Source organism: Ammospiza caudacuta, chromosome 4, assembly GCF_027887145.1.
Source record: "Ammospiza caudacuta isolate bAmmCau1 chromosome 4, bAmmCau1.pri, whole genome shotgun sequence".
NCBI classification, from domain to species: domain Eukaryota; kingdom Metazoa; phylum Chordata; class Aves; order Passeriformes; family Passerellidae; genus Ammospiza; species Ammospiza caudacuta.
The window spans coordinates 55,681,279-55,697,412 of NC_080596.1; the positions used below are offsets into that span (position 1 = coordinate 55,681,279).

Consider the following 16,134-nt stretch of genomic DNA (forward strand, 5'->3'; position numbering starts at 1 on the left):
AACTGTCATAAATTTAAGAGGGGACTGGAGATGCAGAGGCAGGCCTTTGAAGGAGGACAGCTTGAAGAATATTCATATTAAAGCAAGTAGTAGTTTGTTTTTGTCAGTAAAATCTAGATGGGCTCATTGAAAAGCTAGACAGGAGCCCCACCTCTACCAATAACTAGGCACTTTAAGTTACTTTTGTGTGCTATTTCAAAGCTACATATGAAAACACCAACTAGTAAGGTTTTCAGGATCACAGAGGCTACTGGATTTTTCTCTGTAAATAGAAAACAAGAAGTAGCATTTATTTCTACTGTTCACAGATCAAAACAACAAAAATGATTGCTTGGACAAATATAACTGAATCAAGTAGTTTATAACATATACTGTGAAACTACACATCTCATGTCTTCTTTCCCCTGTGAAGCACAGAGGGCTAAAGGTGCTTTTAAAAAGAACACCTACAAACCTCCAAGGAGTGACACACTGCATCTCTTATCCATTAAGAGGACATACCTGGTATGCAATTATCATCCCCAAATATGCCCTCAACAAACAAAATCATAGCCTGCTTTTAATAAGGCTTACTTTCTTTTGTGAGGAGTCTCTGTGCTCACTGAGTGATACCTCATAAGTTTTCTCTGAGGAACAGATGGTGATGATTCGACAGGCCCCAGAGACTCCTGGCTCTCTGTTGGTAAATGACTGAGTGTGTTTGCTCGCCTCCGAAAGCTCTGCTGGGGCAATGGAGCAGACTGCTCCAGAGAGAAATCCTCTGTGTTGCTGCAGAGATCATCCAGTGATCCAGTGGTCTTGACAGCATTTTCTGCAGGAAGTGTAGGAAGTCTGTCTTTCTCCTTTTCACACAATGGTGGCTCCTAGCAGTGCAAGAAATAAGGTCAGCAATACATGGGTTTAGAATTTATCTTTGAGATTGCAGTACTGTGTCATTATTCACATCCCACAGACATCTGCTTCAAACACACACGTTTTTATCAAGCTAGTTCAAAGAAAGATGTTTGATGTTTTATGTCCTTGTTATTCATCACTTAGGCCAACAAAGCAGAGCTTTTATTTTGCAGAGAAAATGTTGAGTAATTTTGAGAGTAATTGTATTTTATACTATGTTGAATACAACTCAAAAGACATAGGGTCAGGACAAAATGGTGACATTTGGCTAACAGTGAAAAGGGTGGCATTGCAGAATGCTGTATCTTTAGCAACCCAATCTAACCATATAATATTCCTCTTGTCTACCTGCAGATTCACACAAAGAACTTAAGCGTATGACTAGGTGTCTGTTTCAATCCCAAGCCATGCATTTTCCTTATTCCTCACCTTGTATGTTTCCTGCAGAATCAGCCATTCTTTCAAAAACATAAGCAGAAAGAGCAGACTCTTGTTTACATGGCGTCAGGAGTCTGCAGGTGAGCAGGCATTTACAGCAGAATCAATAGCTGTATATCTAAGCCTGCAGTGCTATGCTGCTTCCAGGGAAGAAGACTGGCTCCTTCCCTGCTGTTTGTTTGCATTGTTTTATATAGACTAAAAGTTTTCTAGCCACACAAACAGGGAAATTACTCTACCTTCTGCCTTAGTTTTAAGTTTCTTGTAATACAGTCCTGCGTTCATGGTCTGAACTTTCAGGACTAAAACCAGTCATATTAGGATCAGCAGCATGGTCATTATAGCACTTGTTTTGCTGCACACTGTTGTAAAATTCAGATGATGTTATATAATGTTTTATTTCACATATACTCACATATTCATACAAAATATATGTTATATACAGTACAAGGCATTTCTAATTCAATAGCACTTCTCTGGTTTATAACACAGGGAATAGAATGAAAAGCTTGAAAGCAAGTTCAAACATTTCACATCTGACCATATTTCATACTTGCTTAGTTGTTTCAGGGAATATTTTTGAAGTGTGTAAATATGTACAATTATCCCAGGCTTTACTTACTTTATTTGTGCTGCTTAAGGTACTGGACATAGAGGTGTCCAAATCCACAGAACCAGACCTGTCCAGTGGACCTCTGGCTTTACTGCCCTGTAGCAATAAAGCACATCAGCAGTTAAGATTATGATATATAGGGCACACCAAAGAGATTTGGGTAGCACAGTTGAGATCTGTAATTTTCACAGATAGTGTGAAATTTGATTTCCTGAAATACCTAAAAATACCCTTTTTCCCTATGGGAAACAGAAGCTTCATTCAGGATAGTCTCTGTCAATGTGAAGGATCCTGTAGAATTAAGGAATTCTCATGGGGATTGATGTGCTTTCCATGATATGTACATAATCATATATTTCACATGTACTAGAACTACTGTTAAAGTACCTTCTGTATTAGGTACTTACCAAGATACAGAAAAATGAAAAGGATGTCTTTTACAAAGGACTAAACCCATGTAAATTTAATACACAGGAAAACATAATTTCTGGTATTACCATTCAGCATCTACAAATCAGAAAGCATTTATATATTTGTATATAATTTGAGTAATGTTGTTGTGTAACTAAGAAAAGTATCTGATGAATTCTGATGTGCTAACACAATTATGGAACTTGTATCTTCCTAACCTTAAATCATATAATTTTTTAATGTTCTGAAGTTAAAGCTCATGTTCTCTTTGAAGTTTTATTCCAGGTAAAATATAAAATGTTGTCATTACTCATAACAGTGAGTATCTCTCTAGTTCAGCCAAAACTTCTGGCTCCAGATCTGATCAAAATCAGGAGTTTCCATCAAAACAGCAACGCCAGTGAAAATGCAACCAGTGTACAGCTATGCTTACATAGGCAGTTTATACCAGGTCAGGACAAACTGAAGAAAATTAGAACAGTACTACAGCTAATATAACAACACTAACATTGTATTTCATATCCTGAGCACAGTTGCAGTAGGATTTTATAGGGGTGAATTCTAGAAGTGCTGTCTGGGAAGTAACAAGAGGAGATACTCAAATATTCTTGTCACTGGGACTTTAATAACTTTTGGGCTAAGGCCTGGAACGCTAACAAATATGATTTTTCTATCAAATAAACAAAGCAATGACATTATGTTCAAAGATAATAAACATGAAGATACTTACACGTGATAAAATACTTTCAAAAGATTCTGTAAGAGACCTTTTTGCTTTGTTCTTTAACATGTCTAATCTGAATCTCGAAGCACTACTGGACACTTCATTTACAGCATTCTCAGCAGGAGCTTGTGAAGCCTGCAAGTGTTTAGAAACAGAAATGCAAAATACTCAACAGCATGGAGAAAATCTCAGTGAATGGTCTGAAGACTTCTATAACCCGTATCAATAGTTTTTCCTGGTGTCCTCACCTTGTCATGCATTTTTCTCTAGCAATACTTGTACTGAAGTTTAACAAACTATCCTAAAATAAGGACAGGAAATCTCTTAAAGGAAACATGTTGAGTGAACTAGCATGCTTCAGAAGAATTGCCATTTTAATACAGATTTATGGCTCTACTGACAATTTTTCATTTATGCCAATGTAGAATTGTACAAATTCTAAATGTTTAAGTGCGGCAGATTCGAGATTTCTCATGGATTGCCTTTTCTTTAACCAAGAAATGACTAAAGATCTCATCATTAACAGAAACTCTCAACATTCTCCATTATAGCCCATTTTTAGTGCTGGTGAATACTAATGCAGTAAACATAAAAACAATACTGTGATACAAATATTACCATCCAAACCCAATATCTGCAGTAGAAACCAGAGCTCAGTTTTCAGTGCTGTTTTGGGAGGTTCATCTTGAAGCTGACAGGCACCAGAGCCCTCTCTTCTTGTCCCTAAATTCAGAGACCTGAATGCTTGATCTGTGCAATTAGTACTGGGCAGGTGAATGACATATAACCATCACCAAATTGTCCCGCCTAGATGTAATTTTAAAACATCCTATTTCCAGTGTGACAACTTTACAGGCTCCTGTATTTTCTTTTTACCTTCTATCCTGATTATGCCAGGCCAAGGTTAATTTTTGTAGTAATTGGGAAGGGGCATGGCCAGGACCTGAAGGACATTTTATACCATCTGTCATTGCTGGAGAGAGGGGGAAAAGGTCTCTCTTCAGAGAGAAGGGGCTCCTTCCAGTCAAAAAAATGTGTCAGGAGGGAGCCTTCCAGTACTGTCTATTACTGGGGGATGGATTCTGTGTGAATAATTTCTTTTCTTGTACCCTCTGTGACTAGTATTGTTGCTATTACTGGTCATTTTCTTACCTCATTGCTGTTTCCAGTAAATTGTTCTTATCTCAGCCTGTGATCTTTGCCTTCTGTGCCTCCAACTGTCCTCTCCATCCCACCACAGTAGGTGCCTGGCTTGGAGAGTCCTGGTGGGGGCACTGAATGGAGAGTACCATTCCTAAACAACTATAGTTTCCCTCATTTTATTCTCCAAGAGTAAATCAGATGCTGCTTGCTATTACATTCTTATGAAAAGACATTTATTTTCAATATTTTCTTATTTTTGTTAAACAAGATCCATGTAGTAGTATCAAATTTAATCTTTTTTCTCCACTCATTTAAATATATTTTTTAAAAAGGCAATGAAAAGCATGAAAGTGAATATGCAGAACAGAAGGGAACAGGGACATCAGGGTGTGATGGGTTAATGATTGCTGAGACAAATAACAGTATGTGTTCAAAGTTATCTGCTATTACACAGGCCTGGAGATAAATGATCAGAGTAAATATAAAATGTTATGCTGAGACAAATGATAGATTATGGGGAAGTCAGTTCTCTTAGAACACTGGCATCTTTGCAAGTGTCATATTAACCAATTTGTTTTCAGGAACTGAGCAAACATTGCAGCAGGCCTTAGATATTTTCAAGTCATTGAAGACATACTTCAGTACTTCATACTTCATACCTAAAGATCTTATCTCACTTTGTATATCCCTATTTCCAAGCTGTTTGTGACTGACCATCAGCTAGCATTACACCAAACAAAAATATTTTAGGTATGATAACAGAGGACCTCAGGCAATGTTTCTTCCTCTTATCCCACAACTGAAATGCTTTTTTCTTAAAAGCATATTTCTGGTGAGATGCCCAATACAATAAATCAGAGAGTGAAATATGCAATTTTCCTTCTGTTTACTCAGGAAGGTCAATAATTAGTTAGTAAGCTATAAAAGGAGAAGATATTAACAAAGTGAAAATACAGTAAAGGATGATTTGCTTCTACTTTCCTAATTTCTTCACAGGTCTAATAACTGTCCATGTATTTATTTCCTAGTTTATATCACAAATGGCTGACAGCAATCATCACAGTGGAATTATCAACCAACAGTAGAGGGACAGTCAAGACTTTTAAAAGGGTCTACATAATTGGAACTGAAAGTTTCCAGAGAGTGGATGGAATCCTTTTTTAAATACTAACCTCCTTGAGTTGTCTCAAGGTAGCTACTCACAAACCAAGGCATCCAAAACCACTAATCCCTTTGGAAAAACCTTAACTGTGCTGTATAAACAGCCAGTTAAACAGCACTGGCTATTTTATTCTCTGATAGAGAATAAAAGGTAGCTTATCTCTTTGGACATGGATAAGAGTCTCTGCTGCTGTTTCTGCAGCAATCCTCATCATCTTAAGGCCACTTCAAATGGTTGTTTGCACACAAGTCAAACTTTCAGTCCTGAGTAAATGTAATAGGCTTTATGACCAAATCCAATGTGGTGTCATTACACTGACTCAACACTGACAGCAAGATGGCAAATGCCACAGATCAGGTGACAGCAATCACAAATTCATTATACATTCTCTCACATATATTGAATTTTCTTTGCAGAGAGAATCAATAAACAATTTAGTAGACTGTCTTGTTTGCACCCCTGTCTCCTAGGCCTGAAATCAGACTGTACCAGGGACCCTCAAAATTTGAGATATGTTTTGTTACATGACAATAGTTTATGAAGCATAAGCAAACCCAGTATTCACCACTGCTTACACACTGAAGTTTCAAATTACAAGTGATGCAAATTTGCCTTTGGAAAGACATAAAAATTGAACGGAAAAATTTTTTCCTGGCTTCTTGTGGAAACCCAGGGCACTGGGAATATTTCTCTGTCTGCTCTGGGGTGCCCTGACCCCCAGGGGAGCACTGACTTTGACCCTCATTCATGGAGAAAGTTTCCTAGACTTCAAGATAGACTAGAATCCACAAAAGTGTGAAATAGATTATAGAGAGTAGTGTAAGTGTATCACTTGGTGAGAAATTTAGGGTTTGGGATTTTTAGTATGTTCTGGATAGAAGCAAGATGGAGGGCACAGGGTGTCTCATCCTGGGTTTCTTCTTCATGCTTCTTCTTCCTTCTTCCTCATGGGTTTGGGTGGCATTTTGTAATTGGGCAGAAAAGTCCACATTGCAGGGTCTTTGGGATCAGTTATTGGGTTAAAAGGGAAAATAATCTAGGTCAGTTCTTAATTGGATAGTTTAGTCTTAAAAGACCTTGTAACAAGAGATTGTTGGCCATTTTATGCCTTCTAGTGAAAAGCTGCTGAACTCACAGTTGTGAGACTGTTTTACTGATAAGAGATAATCAACACCTGAGTCTGAACATGAACTAACAACCGTCTCAAGTGCCTTCAATTCACACCCAGAGAAACCAACGACTGGTACCCCCACAGCTTCTCCTTATATGAACTAAAATTGAATTATTAAACTTACCTGTTTTGCTTCTCCAATATGAACATGGTCCTTCTGTTTTTCTTCATACATGTTTCTCAAAAGAGAGATAACCAGCTCATTCTCTTTTTGTTCATTTCGTGGTCTTAATTTCTGTAATTGAGAACACCACAAGCACAGTAATTATACATTTGTGTAACAGTTTGCAAATGTTTACACTTTTCATTTGTCACTGTAATAAATCATGAATGTAGAAACAAATTTAGTCTGTTAATGCTACTGCTCCGGTCCACCAGAGGACACCAGTGTCCCAAAGTACTAATACAGCCACAAAAACACTTGACCTCACTTCATACACAACAGAATTTACACCTAAGACAGAAGACAACTGTACAGATATTGAACTGCCACAAGCAAATAAAGGCTTTTAAAAGATTTTTGCCTATTTTCTTTTGATATAAAGAAAACTGAATCACTGTAGTTCTGAGTTTGTAGCACACATGGAGCACTGTCCTAGAGATAGGATTCACAACATTTCTAGAAATCCTTCACACTGGACATTTAGTTTTTGGGAAATGACATAGGTCTTTTTTAAATTAGTGCAACAGGTGAACCTATTTATCTATGCTGCATTTTATTTCAATCTCAATTATTGTAAGAGAAGATTTTAAAACAATTTATTAGAGAATTTAATCCCAGAAACTGAACTTTAGAAAAACATATGCTGCCTTAAGCCTGTTGATATAATGCAGAGGATACAGTATGAATCAATGCCAAGGTAGCACATTAGAGTAATAAAAGTACCACAGGAAGACAGTTACCTAAAAATGTGAATCATGGTAACAATACATGGATCTGCAAGAATGCAACATTCCAGGCTGTCCAACTGAAAAAGTTAGCTGAGAAAGATGGGCAGGAGATTTGTACTTTACCCTTAGTTTTACCAAGTTAATGCTTTGCAGACCCTCACCAGAAGCAATTAACAGTTTCCTGTGACTACTAGAAAGAAGCTTTAGACTGTGTGCGGAACACTAAAAGGCAACAGTGCTGCTAGCTGCCCTATGCTAAGAAATTACTCAGCTTATGGAATTGGTTCCACAGAGTAACTTCCAAATTTGGTACTGAGTGATAAACTGCCACGTGGAAACACACAGAGACTGAAGTGACTCAGGAGAGGAAGGAAACATTACTTTTTAAAAAGTCTGACATTTCTTAATCTTCAACAGTGTTTCAATCCCAGTGACATTTCCTACAATCTACATCATCTATTTTAAATCCAGCTATGCTTTCCTCGGTCCTAAAATAGATTTAATTAAGGAGATAGAAAGTTTAACTTCTTTAGTTAGTTTGATAAGAATTAAGATCTAGGATAAACTTTAGGCAAGAAATTTTCTCATCTGGGAATATTACAGAAATTTGTTTTGGTCCAAGTAACAGTTTCAATGTCCTCACAGTACACGTTATTGCCTTCACCCATAAAAAATGTGTTCAGTTTTACTCAATGAGAAGGCAACAGCTCCATGGAAAGCAAGGAGTATTAGGGGAAGAAAAATTAGTAAAACACTAATTTACATCAAAAACTAAGTTTTTAACAGCTCTAAAAACACAACTGAAATTAAAGCACAAGCTGGCTAACAGTCTGTTACGTAAAAAAATGAATGATTCACAAAAAATTAAAATTACTTCTGTGTTTTACACAGATGTTAGCAAAATCACCAGCTGCTTTAAAATCTTGTAGGAAACAAAGCTTACCTGAACCTCTTCAAAAACAGAGGCCTGTTCCTGGTTATTTAGTGTGGTTAGATGCTTTTGTAGTTCCAGTTTAGTCTTAGAAGAGGGCAACCCTAACAAGAGGAACAAAAATGAACAAATTAGAGGGTCAAATTTTTCAGAATTAATCAATCACATAAATATGCTGACAATTTAAGCCAAAGGTTTCAATTATTTGAGCTGGCCCATTCCATGATTTCATAAGAGGGCATTAGAAAGAACTCTAGGTTAATTTGAAGCTACTACTAACTCATGCCTTTAAAATGAGGGACATGAACTCTGCAATGAGGAGATTTACTGAGCACAGACCAGGATTATACTCTTAGCTGAAGACTCCATTATGAGACAAAATAAACCCACAATCTACTGCATTTTAGCAGACTGTTTTGTTGATGTTTAGTGCAGTGCTGCTTGGATATTGTTTATGGTATAAACAGAATTCGCTTTCATTTTCTCTAATTTCTATGTTGTGGGCCCTTCTGAAAACAAGTAAATTTATTGCTTGTTAGTGAAGGTCTTACTTTGCCTTTTGATGAAAACATTTATTGACAGTCTAAAGCAGACTACCCTTTCATTCAGATTATTTTTTTTGTTCTCTTCCTGGATTAAATTTCTTTCCTCTATTTTCTGTGGAAAAACAGCAAACCATCAACAGTATTGTGCACTTCAGTTTCTGATCATGGAATATCTCCTTCAGAAGCAGATGATACGATTAACAGGATGGCACAATTGAAGGCATTAAGGGACATTGGCCTTTAAAAAGCTTCCCAAAAATCACAGCTAGCTGAAAGCCAAAATAGAGTGAAAGTAGTTTTCGAAGTTGTCCAGTTTCATCAAATTCATCAAATCAGGCAGGTTTTAGTCCAACAAGTCACTGCCACGTGATCTGACAAGCTGCTGTTTTCCTCTATTCACCCCAAGCATCACTTAAATTAACAAAATAACAGTAAAATTTGCTAAAACATAAAGAGATTTTTTATGACTTGAACATCTGTTCCGGGTAACAACTACAATTCTAATTTCTGCATTTCCATGAAGGAGCAGACAAACACAGATGTTAAAAGCATACTGTTCAGTTCCTGCTTAGTGATAGCATAATCCCAGTATCTAAGCGTACTCAATAGGACAGCAGGTCATAGCTATTGCAGCTTCTACCCATCAGAGGTTCCTTATCTACAGGCTTCTGCATTTATAGGGCTAATAGAGCCAAACAAGCTGCAACTTGCTAATGTTTACACTCGGAAACAGATTTTAAAAGTTCAGCTAAAACACAATAAAGGAGCTTACCTCTTGTTAGAAAATTCTTCTTACTTTAGAGAAAACTTGATACCACAGCCCTCTAAATAAAAGTACCTGGCTCTCAACTTTACACCCCAAATCCCAAGCTCTTTTTAAGCACTAATTTCCTTAGGATTTTACATACTGTCCCCCAATGAAACTGCCACAAAAAATATTCAACCAGAAAATTCTTTAAACCTCACCTTCTATCTTTTCGCAGAGTTTATGCAAATTTTGCATAGGACACCCTTCACAGAGCTGGGGCTGTGCCTTGGAATTCTGTTGCACAGCAGCCACAGTGAAAGCCTGTTTCAATGTCATCATGATTTCATCAACCTGAAAAGAACAGCATTAAGAAGAACAGAATTTCACTCTTCCACTGTTTTCCTTAACACAAACACAACAGTCTTTTAGAATAATACTGCCCTTGCTTGGGAACGTGCTTATGACTAAAAACCCAAGCTCTTCATATGTTGGTTCTGTGCACAAACACATAAGCACAATAAAACTCATCATGAACTCATGTCTCTTCCAGACCACACAATTTTATTACTGTGGTCTAATGAAAGATCCTACCCTCTATCTCAAACCCCTTTCTTGTCTATGCTCAAAAAGCTTACTGCAGTTGTGATGCACTGGTCTTACTTAGAGTACAGGAGTGTAGTGCTGACTTTCAGAACAGGTGGCCTAAGAGAAAACTCTCCCCAAAAAAGAAGCATAAGGTCTAACTTAGTTTGTGAAATGAAGATTTAGTGGATTTTAAGGAGGATTTTAACTTCTGCCCTCAAAACAAATGAAAAGGTCTCTTGCAGACAGCTATATTAGTTACATTTTTGTATTTCTGAGTGGAATAAGATTTGATGACATTCAGCAAAATACAGAGCATAGAGCAATAGAAGACATTTAGGGTCTAATATTCTATTTGGCTATTCTTTTCTTTCACTTACCAGTGCTTCATCTGTACACTGAAACACATAGCAAACAAAGTGGAAGCCTCCATTTTCTGAAGACTCTCTGCAGATGAACCCAAAGTGATCCACATGTCTAATTCCCTAGGAAAGAAACAACAGCAATGAAACAGCCATACCTACTTTCAATGTTCTGTACCTGTATTTCTTTCAGGAAGAAAAGAACAAAATAGCATTACATATAGGTCACTTATCTCTGTTAGAGCTACATTAAAGACATCTGGCCATTAAAATTCTGTCCTGTTATAGAACCTAATACTTCAAGAATCTTTAATTTCAATTAAGTCAGACATTGTTTTATTTTTCATTTTGTTTTTTATGGATGAATTATAAAAGACCCATACTGCAGACCCAGAGGTTAATAAATTCTATTAAAAATGTACTTTACTCTGAAATTTTCAGAATATGTGCCTGCACGTTTAGTGATGAAAGCTGCAATCATCAAATTAAAAAACAAATTAATTTATGGAAAACAAAACCTACAAAAGAAACCAAAAAAATCTCAGGCAGAAGGACAGAGAAACAAACTCTGTGGCAAAAAGAACAGGGATTAGGAGCAAGTGAGGAGTCTCTGACACATACCTGCTCACAGTGCATGACATATACTACCTCTGCATTGCAGAGGACTGTCCTCATTTAAACGCATGTAACTTATATTCTTGAAAAGAAAATTTTTTTAAAGTATTTTTCAGATAACTCTTTCATATAATTTTTCTCCTTTCATTCTCACTTCTTGAAAAATATGGCTAAGAGATCCCAAGATTTGCACAACCGTGAATCATGCTCACTGCAATCTCAAACAAGAGTGTGCTCCTGACCAGTGTGTTCCTTCTAGCTAATGTTAGTCATCCACTGCACACAGGAGTGATTCTTCATCTCAGGAATCACAATGCAAAGCATGAAAGAAGAATAATGGTCTCATAAAATTACTGATTAATTAGCAGCTTTTCAATAGCAATCACTGAAATTGCTGTTGAGAGAATCCATGCGGAGTGCAAGGAGAGAGGATTACATGAGCATTCACAAGTAGAGAATATTTAAACAACAAAAAAAGATAAAAAGAATACCCAACAATCTTACCTGAGAACAAAAGGATATTTCTTTAAAGCTTTTCTCAATTGCAACTTTTTTTGTGTCAGGACTGATAAGGTAAACTTCAGACTGGCCAATCTAAAAAGAGCAAAATAAATTGCAAGATGCTAAAAAGTAACATTACACTTCTTTTTGTCCCACTATAAAATGTTTCCTGAATACAGATCCAATTTTTTTTCTACCTGTATATTTATACCAATTAGCATATTACTACCAGAAAGAATACTGAAACAACACTGATTTGGCATTGAGAGCTCTGCACATTATGGCACTGAGGTTTAATGAGACAAGAAAATAATGTTTAAACAGATGACAGCAATATTGTATCACAAGTAACCTGCTTTGCACTGAGAGAAATACACTCACACTCCCTTTTCCTATTTTCTGCAGTCTTGGAATGTACCACAGTCACAGAAGCTAGTTAATGAGATTGCTTTAAAATTTAAAGCCAAGCATGTACTTCTTTCTGTAGTCTACCTAATAATTTTTGTGAGCTTGCTTTATTTATTTATGGCACTTAACTCAAAAACTATACAAATGAATTTACTGGAGTATATTTTCTAATGTAATTTAATCTGTAGGCCATTAGTACAATCAAAAGATGATGCTAAGTATTGATGGGCAAAGGGCATTTTTATGGTGAAACTACTGTTTTCATTTTTTCAGCTTCTGGCAACATCTTTGTAAGATAGTAACAAAAAAAATTAAATTCCTCATATTTTATAGCATGTCAGAGAATGCTAAAAACAACTCTCAGATTTTAGGAAGGCAGGCAGAATTTGGATCCACTCATGAGTATGACTTGGAGAAACCTGCCTCAATCAAATCAAAGTACCAAATCCCAAAAGAAGCACACAAAACCATCAGCAGCACCAATGTAACTGTACTTCATTAAGAAATGGGAAGGGACAAATCTCATGTGTGAATAGATTGTGTCAGATGTGCCACCTCTGTATGTCTAAAAATGGCCCTGTGCATTCCTTCTACCTCTTCTTTCACTTCAACCAGTCACAATGGTTCTCCCCAGATGCCTGCTGGTTTCCTTATATAGTCCCTGGGGCTGATCTTGCATCTGTTGATGGGGCTATTCCTCCCAACACCTACTCAGCAGCCTCCTGATTGCTGCTGTCTTCCCCTCCCTGCAGCAAGAGGCTCCTTCTCATTGCTCAGTTTCACATAATTCTTTCACATTTGGCCCTTGGGCAGTAGTGATCATTTGAAGTCAACTGAACAAGAGGAAAAAATCCAAACCAACTCATCTCCTCCCTCTCAATATGCACAGCCAGGAGAAAAACCTAAAAGTACCCCCTCCTCAAATCCTGAGAAACTGGCTAGGAAAGCAGTTCTTCAGGAAGAAGACATGAAAATCAGGACTGTTTGAATCAAGTGAGGAGAGCTGCCAGATAATTAATCAGAGTATTTTTCACACCTCATGCATCAACCAACCTTTGCTTCAATCCTGGGCAAAATCTAACTAAATAAGTGAGAATATACCAACCATTTTTTTCCTCTGGATACTAAGCTACTTGAAAGCACTCCGTATGTAGCCACACACAAACTGATGAGACCCAACTATGCTGCCTGCATTCCCTGACTCAGAACCTGCTGAACACTGGGGAAAGGCAACCAACAAACTCAGCTCTGCCATCAGCTGCTGCCTGTGGATACTGAAGGCACAAACTAGAGTTACTTCACTTCCTTATATTCAGCTGAATTTAGACTGGCTGAATAGGAAAAGAATACAGCTGCGCATACTAAACAATATTTTCCCAGACAGAAAGGACAGAAAGCAACCCAAGACACAAAGCCAGATCAGCAAACCCTCACAATTCTGAAATGTGGCTGCCAGCAGGTGACTGACATTATATTCAGACTGAAGCTGCAGGTGTCTTTGAGAACTGCTGCATCTATTTAATGTAAATTAAAAATTCACTCACTGGAGTAAGAGGATCTGGACCTACCCAGCCCAACTATAATCTCTCTATTTCTAAAATATGTGCCATGAATCAATAATGGAGTAACGATTTATTTAAAATTAGGCATTATTATTACAAAGGGTACTGTATTTTCTATATGAAATACATGCTCAGGGGAAGAAGGTGAACATGGATGGCTTTCTTTTTACTAGGGAAGAAACATCTCTCCACCTTCTTGCACTCACTGATGTCAGCCTGCCACAACCAAACAGAAGCTTTAATTCAGGTAGAGCTGACTACAACATTTTCTGCATGCTACTTTTTACAGATATAACACAGTGGCAATCCTGCTCAAGCATTCTCTTTCCCTGCTTTAAAAGCCCTGTAATTGCACACACTGGCCTTAAGAATGCCCAGCTCCAACAGCAGCTGATGGATCCAAGATGACCTTAGGAGAGTCAGTCTTTGCAGAATCAGCTCCAGGTTTGTATTATGCTCAGAATACACAAGCTAAGTAAAATATAGCTTACCATCATGAGGATTGTAAGAGGAGCAAATACCACATTCCTTACTTGCTTCTCAGTTCTTAGAAAAAGTTTTGCTGCTCACCTATCAAGGCAAGGGCATTGCTAACCACACCAAAGCAGGGCAGGAGTGGAAACACGTGTGGAGTAGCATAGGAAGCTATTCCACTACTACTCCATCATTACACAAACATGCTGGCAGCAGGAGCACCTTCATCAATTACACTGCTTATCATGGGACAAAGTCTACTAGCTCTCAGTCATGGTTTGGTCCTTCTGCTCTAGTTACAGATAATTCATTTCCCTGGAAATTTATTTCTGCAGTTACTAGCTAGTGTAATTGCATTCTGCAATTGCACAACTACCTACTAACTTGCAGTAACTTTCTAAAAGCTTTCTTTAGAAGCCCAAGGTTTCAGGTAGTACTGTTTTAAACTATTTAATATAAACTTATTTAGAATATGTAAGCCAATTCTCACTAACAAGTAATGCTCTCCAGAGAAACAGGCAAGTTTAAGTTAAGCTTTGGTAATTGCAATTAAGTTATCAAAGAAGTAACTGCCATCTGTCAGAACATCTGCTTTGGTGTCTGCCACTCCAAACTCCAAGATGTGAAAACGCCACCCAAAGCTGCAAATCTTGCTTTACCGTAAACAACATAGTCCGGTTTTCTGCAATGTCAGTTGGCTGCACAACACTGTGTCCATAGACGAGTTGACTTTTTAGGTTCAGTGAAATTGCATCTTCTTCAAAAGACCTGACAAAGCTGTTACTCCTAAGGCTTCCCTCTTGGAAATCCTTCTTAAAAGCAAAGGAACGAAGTCCAGGTTGAGAAAAAGATTTCCTAATTGGCCTTTTTTCCTCCTCTTCATTGACCAAGGGCTGGAACACAGACCGCAATTTGCTGCTGAAAGAGAAACCTCCAAAGTTATTGGCAGTTTCATGTTGCTGGGATGATGAGCTGAAATCTGAATTTTTTGTACAACTTGCACGATTGAATTTCTCAATGCATTCATCTATGAGTGCTGGAGGTGCATTTTTATGTGCTACTGTTACCCGTCCACAGAAGAGCACCTCAAACTTTTTGGTAAAAGGGTCTTCAACATCTGAGAGATTATTCTGAAACTCTTCTTGACGGGCAATTTTTCCAGCTTGTCGAATAGAGCTTATAATCTCAGGCACCTACAAGAGGGGGAAAAAATACACATTAGCATCTGGTATTTTATGACAAACAAATTGCAAAATTAAGAGGCTCCCTGTTGTGATTTTCCTGGAAGGATACTTTGATTTAGTTTCAAAAATAAAAGACGAGTTGAAGTGATCTTGCATTTATTAAAGAGACACATTTCAGCAGTTAAACAGTGAGAAGAGGAATTTCTCATTTGTCTCCTTGCCAGGAGTTCATCATCATCAACACTTTGTCAAAAGAACTTTATCCCTTGCAATCTCTTCTCCAGTAAAACTTTTGCCACTGAAGCAACCTTTATAATGTGACACATTCCAACCCAAAATGAAAGATAAAAATACTTCAAAAAGCATACCAGGAGCCATGGACTAATTAATTGGTAAAGTTATTTAATCTGTTATTTTTCACTCCCTTCTCTTACTCAAACACTCATGTCATGTAGGTTAATGAGTCTCTTGCAAATTTGCTTTCCCCTTCATAATAGCATATTACATTGTTATGGCAGTTTGGTGGGGTTTTTTAAAATGTAAAGAGCTGTATTTTTTAATAACTATATTCATTATTTTACATGTTCATTTTTATTCTACTATCCTAGATGACACTTTTAAATATTATTACCTCACATACAGTATGACTTGCAGGGCAACTGTATGAGACAGCAGTCTGCTACAGATCACAGATGTTGTAATTAGAACCCAAACTGCCATGTGACACATGAGGGACAGTAAACGGTCTCAGCTGCTGATATGGTAGTGACAGGCA

General features: G+C 37.4%; 1 protein-coding gene across 6 annotated transcripts in view; it reads right to left on the reverse strand.

Annotated features, from left to right (window-relative positions):
* TBC1D1 (TBC1 domain family member 1) overlaps positions 1 to 16,134 on the reverse strand; it is a 98,599-nt gene that overhangs the window by 35,631 nt on the left and 46,834 nt on the right. For 3 of the 6 annotated variants that reach the window (XM_058802974.1, XM_058802972.1, XM_058802976.1), the window contains exons 3-11: positions 14,835 to 15,368; positions 11,735 to 11,824; positions 10,634 to 10,738; positions 9,890 to 10,022; positions 8,391 to 8,482; positions 6,681 to 6,791; positions 3,087 to 3,215; positions 1,955 to 2,041; positions 613 to 863 (exon numbers count right to left, since the gene is read on the reverse strand). In XM_058802974.1, the coding sequence (XP_058658957.1) occupies positions 613 to 863; positions 1,955 to 2,041; positions 3,087 to 3,215; positions 6,681 to 6,791; positions 8,391 to 8,482; positions 9,890 to 10,022; positions 10,634 to 10,738; positions 11,735 to 11,824; positions 14,835 to 15,368 (1,532 nt within the window). Of the gene's footprint in view, positions 1 to 573; positions 864 to 1,954; positions 2,042 to 3,086; positions 3,216 to 6,680; positions 6,792 to 8,390; positions 8,483 to 9,889; positions 10,023 to 10,633; positions 10,739 to 11,734; positions 11,825 to 14,834; positions 15,369 to 16,134 lie in introns of all 6 variants that reach the window. The other 3 variants (XM_058802973.1, XM_058802971.1, XM_058802975.1) reach the window with 1 other exon arrangement.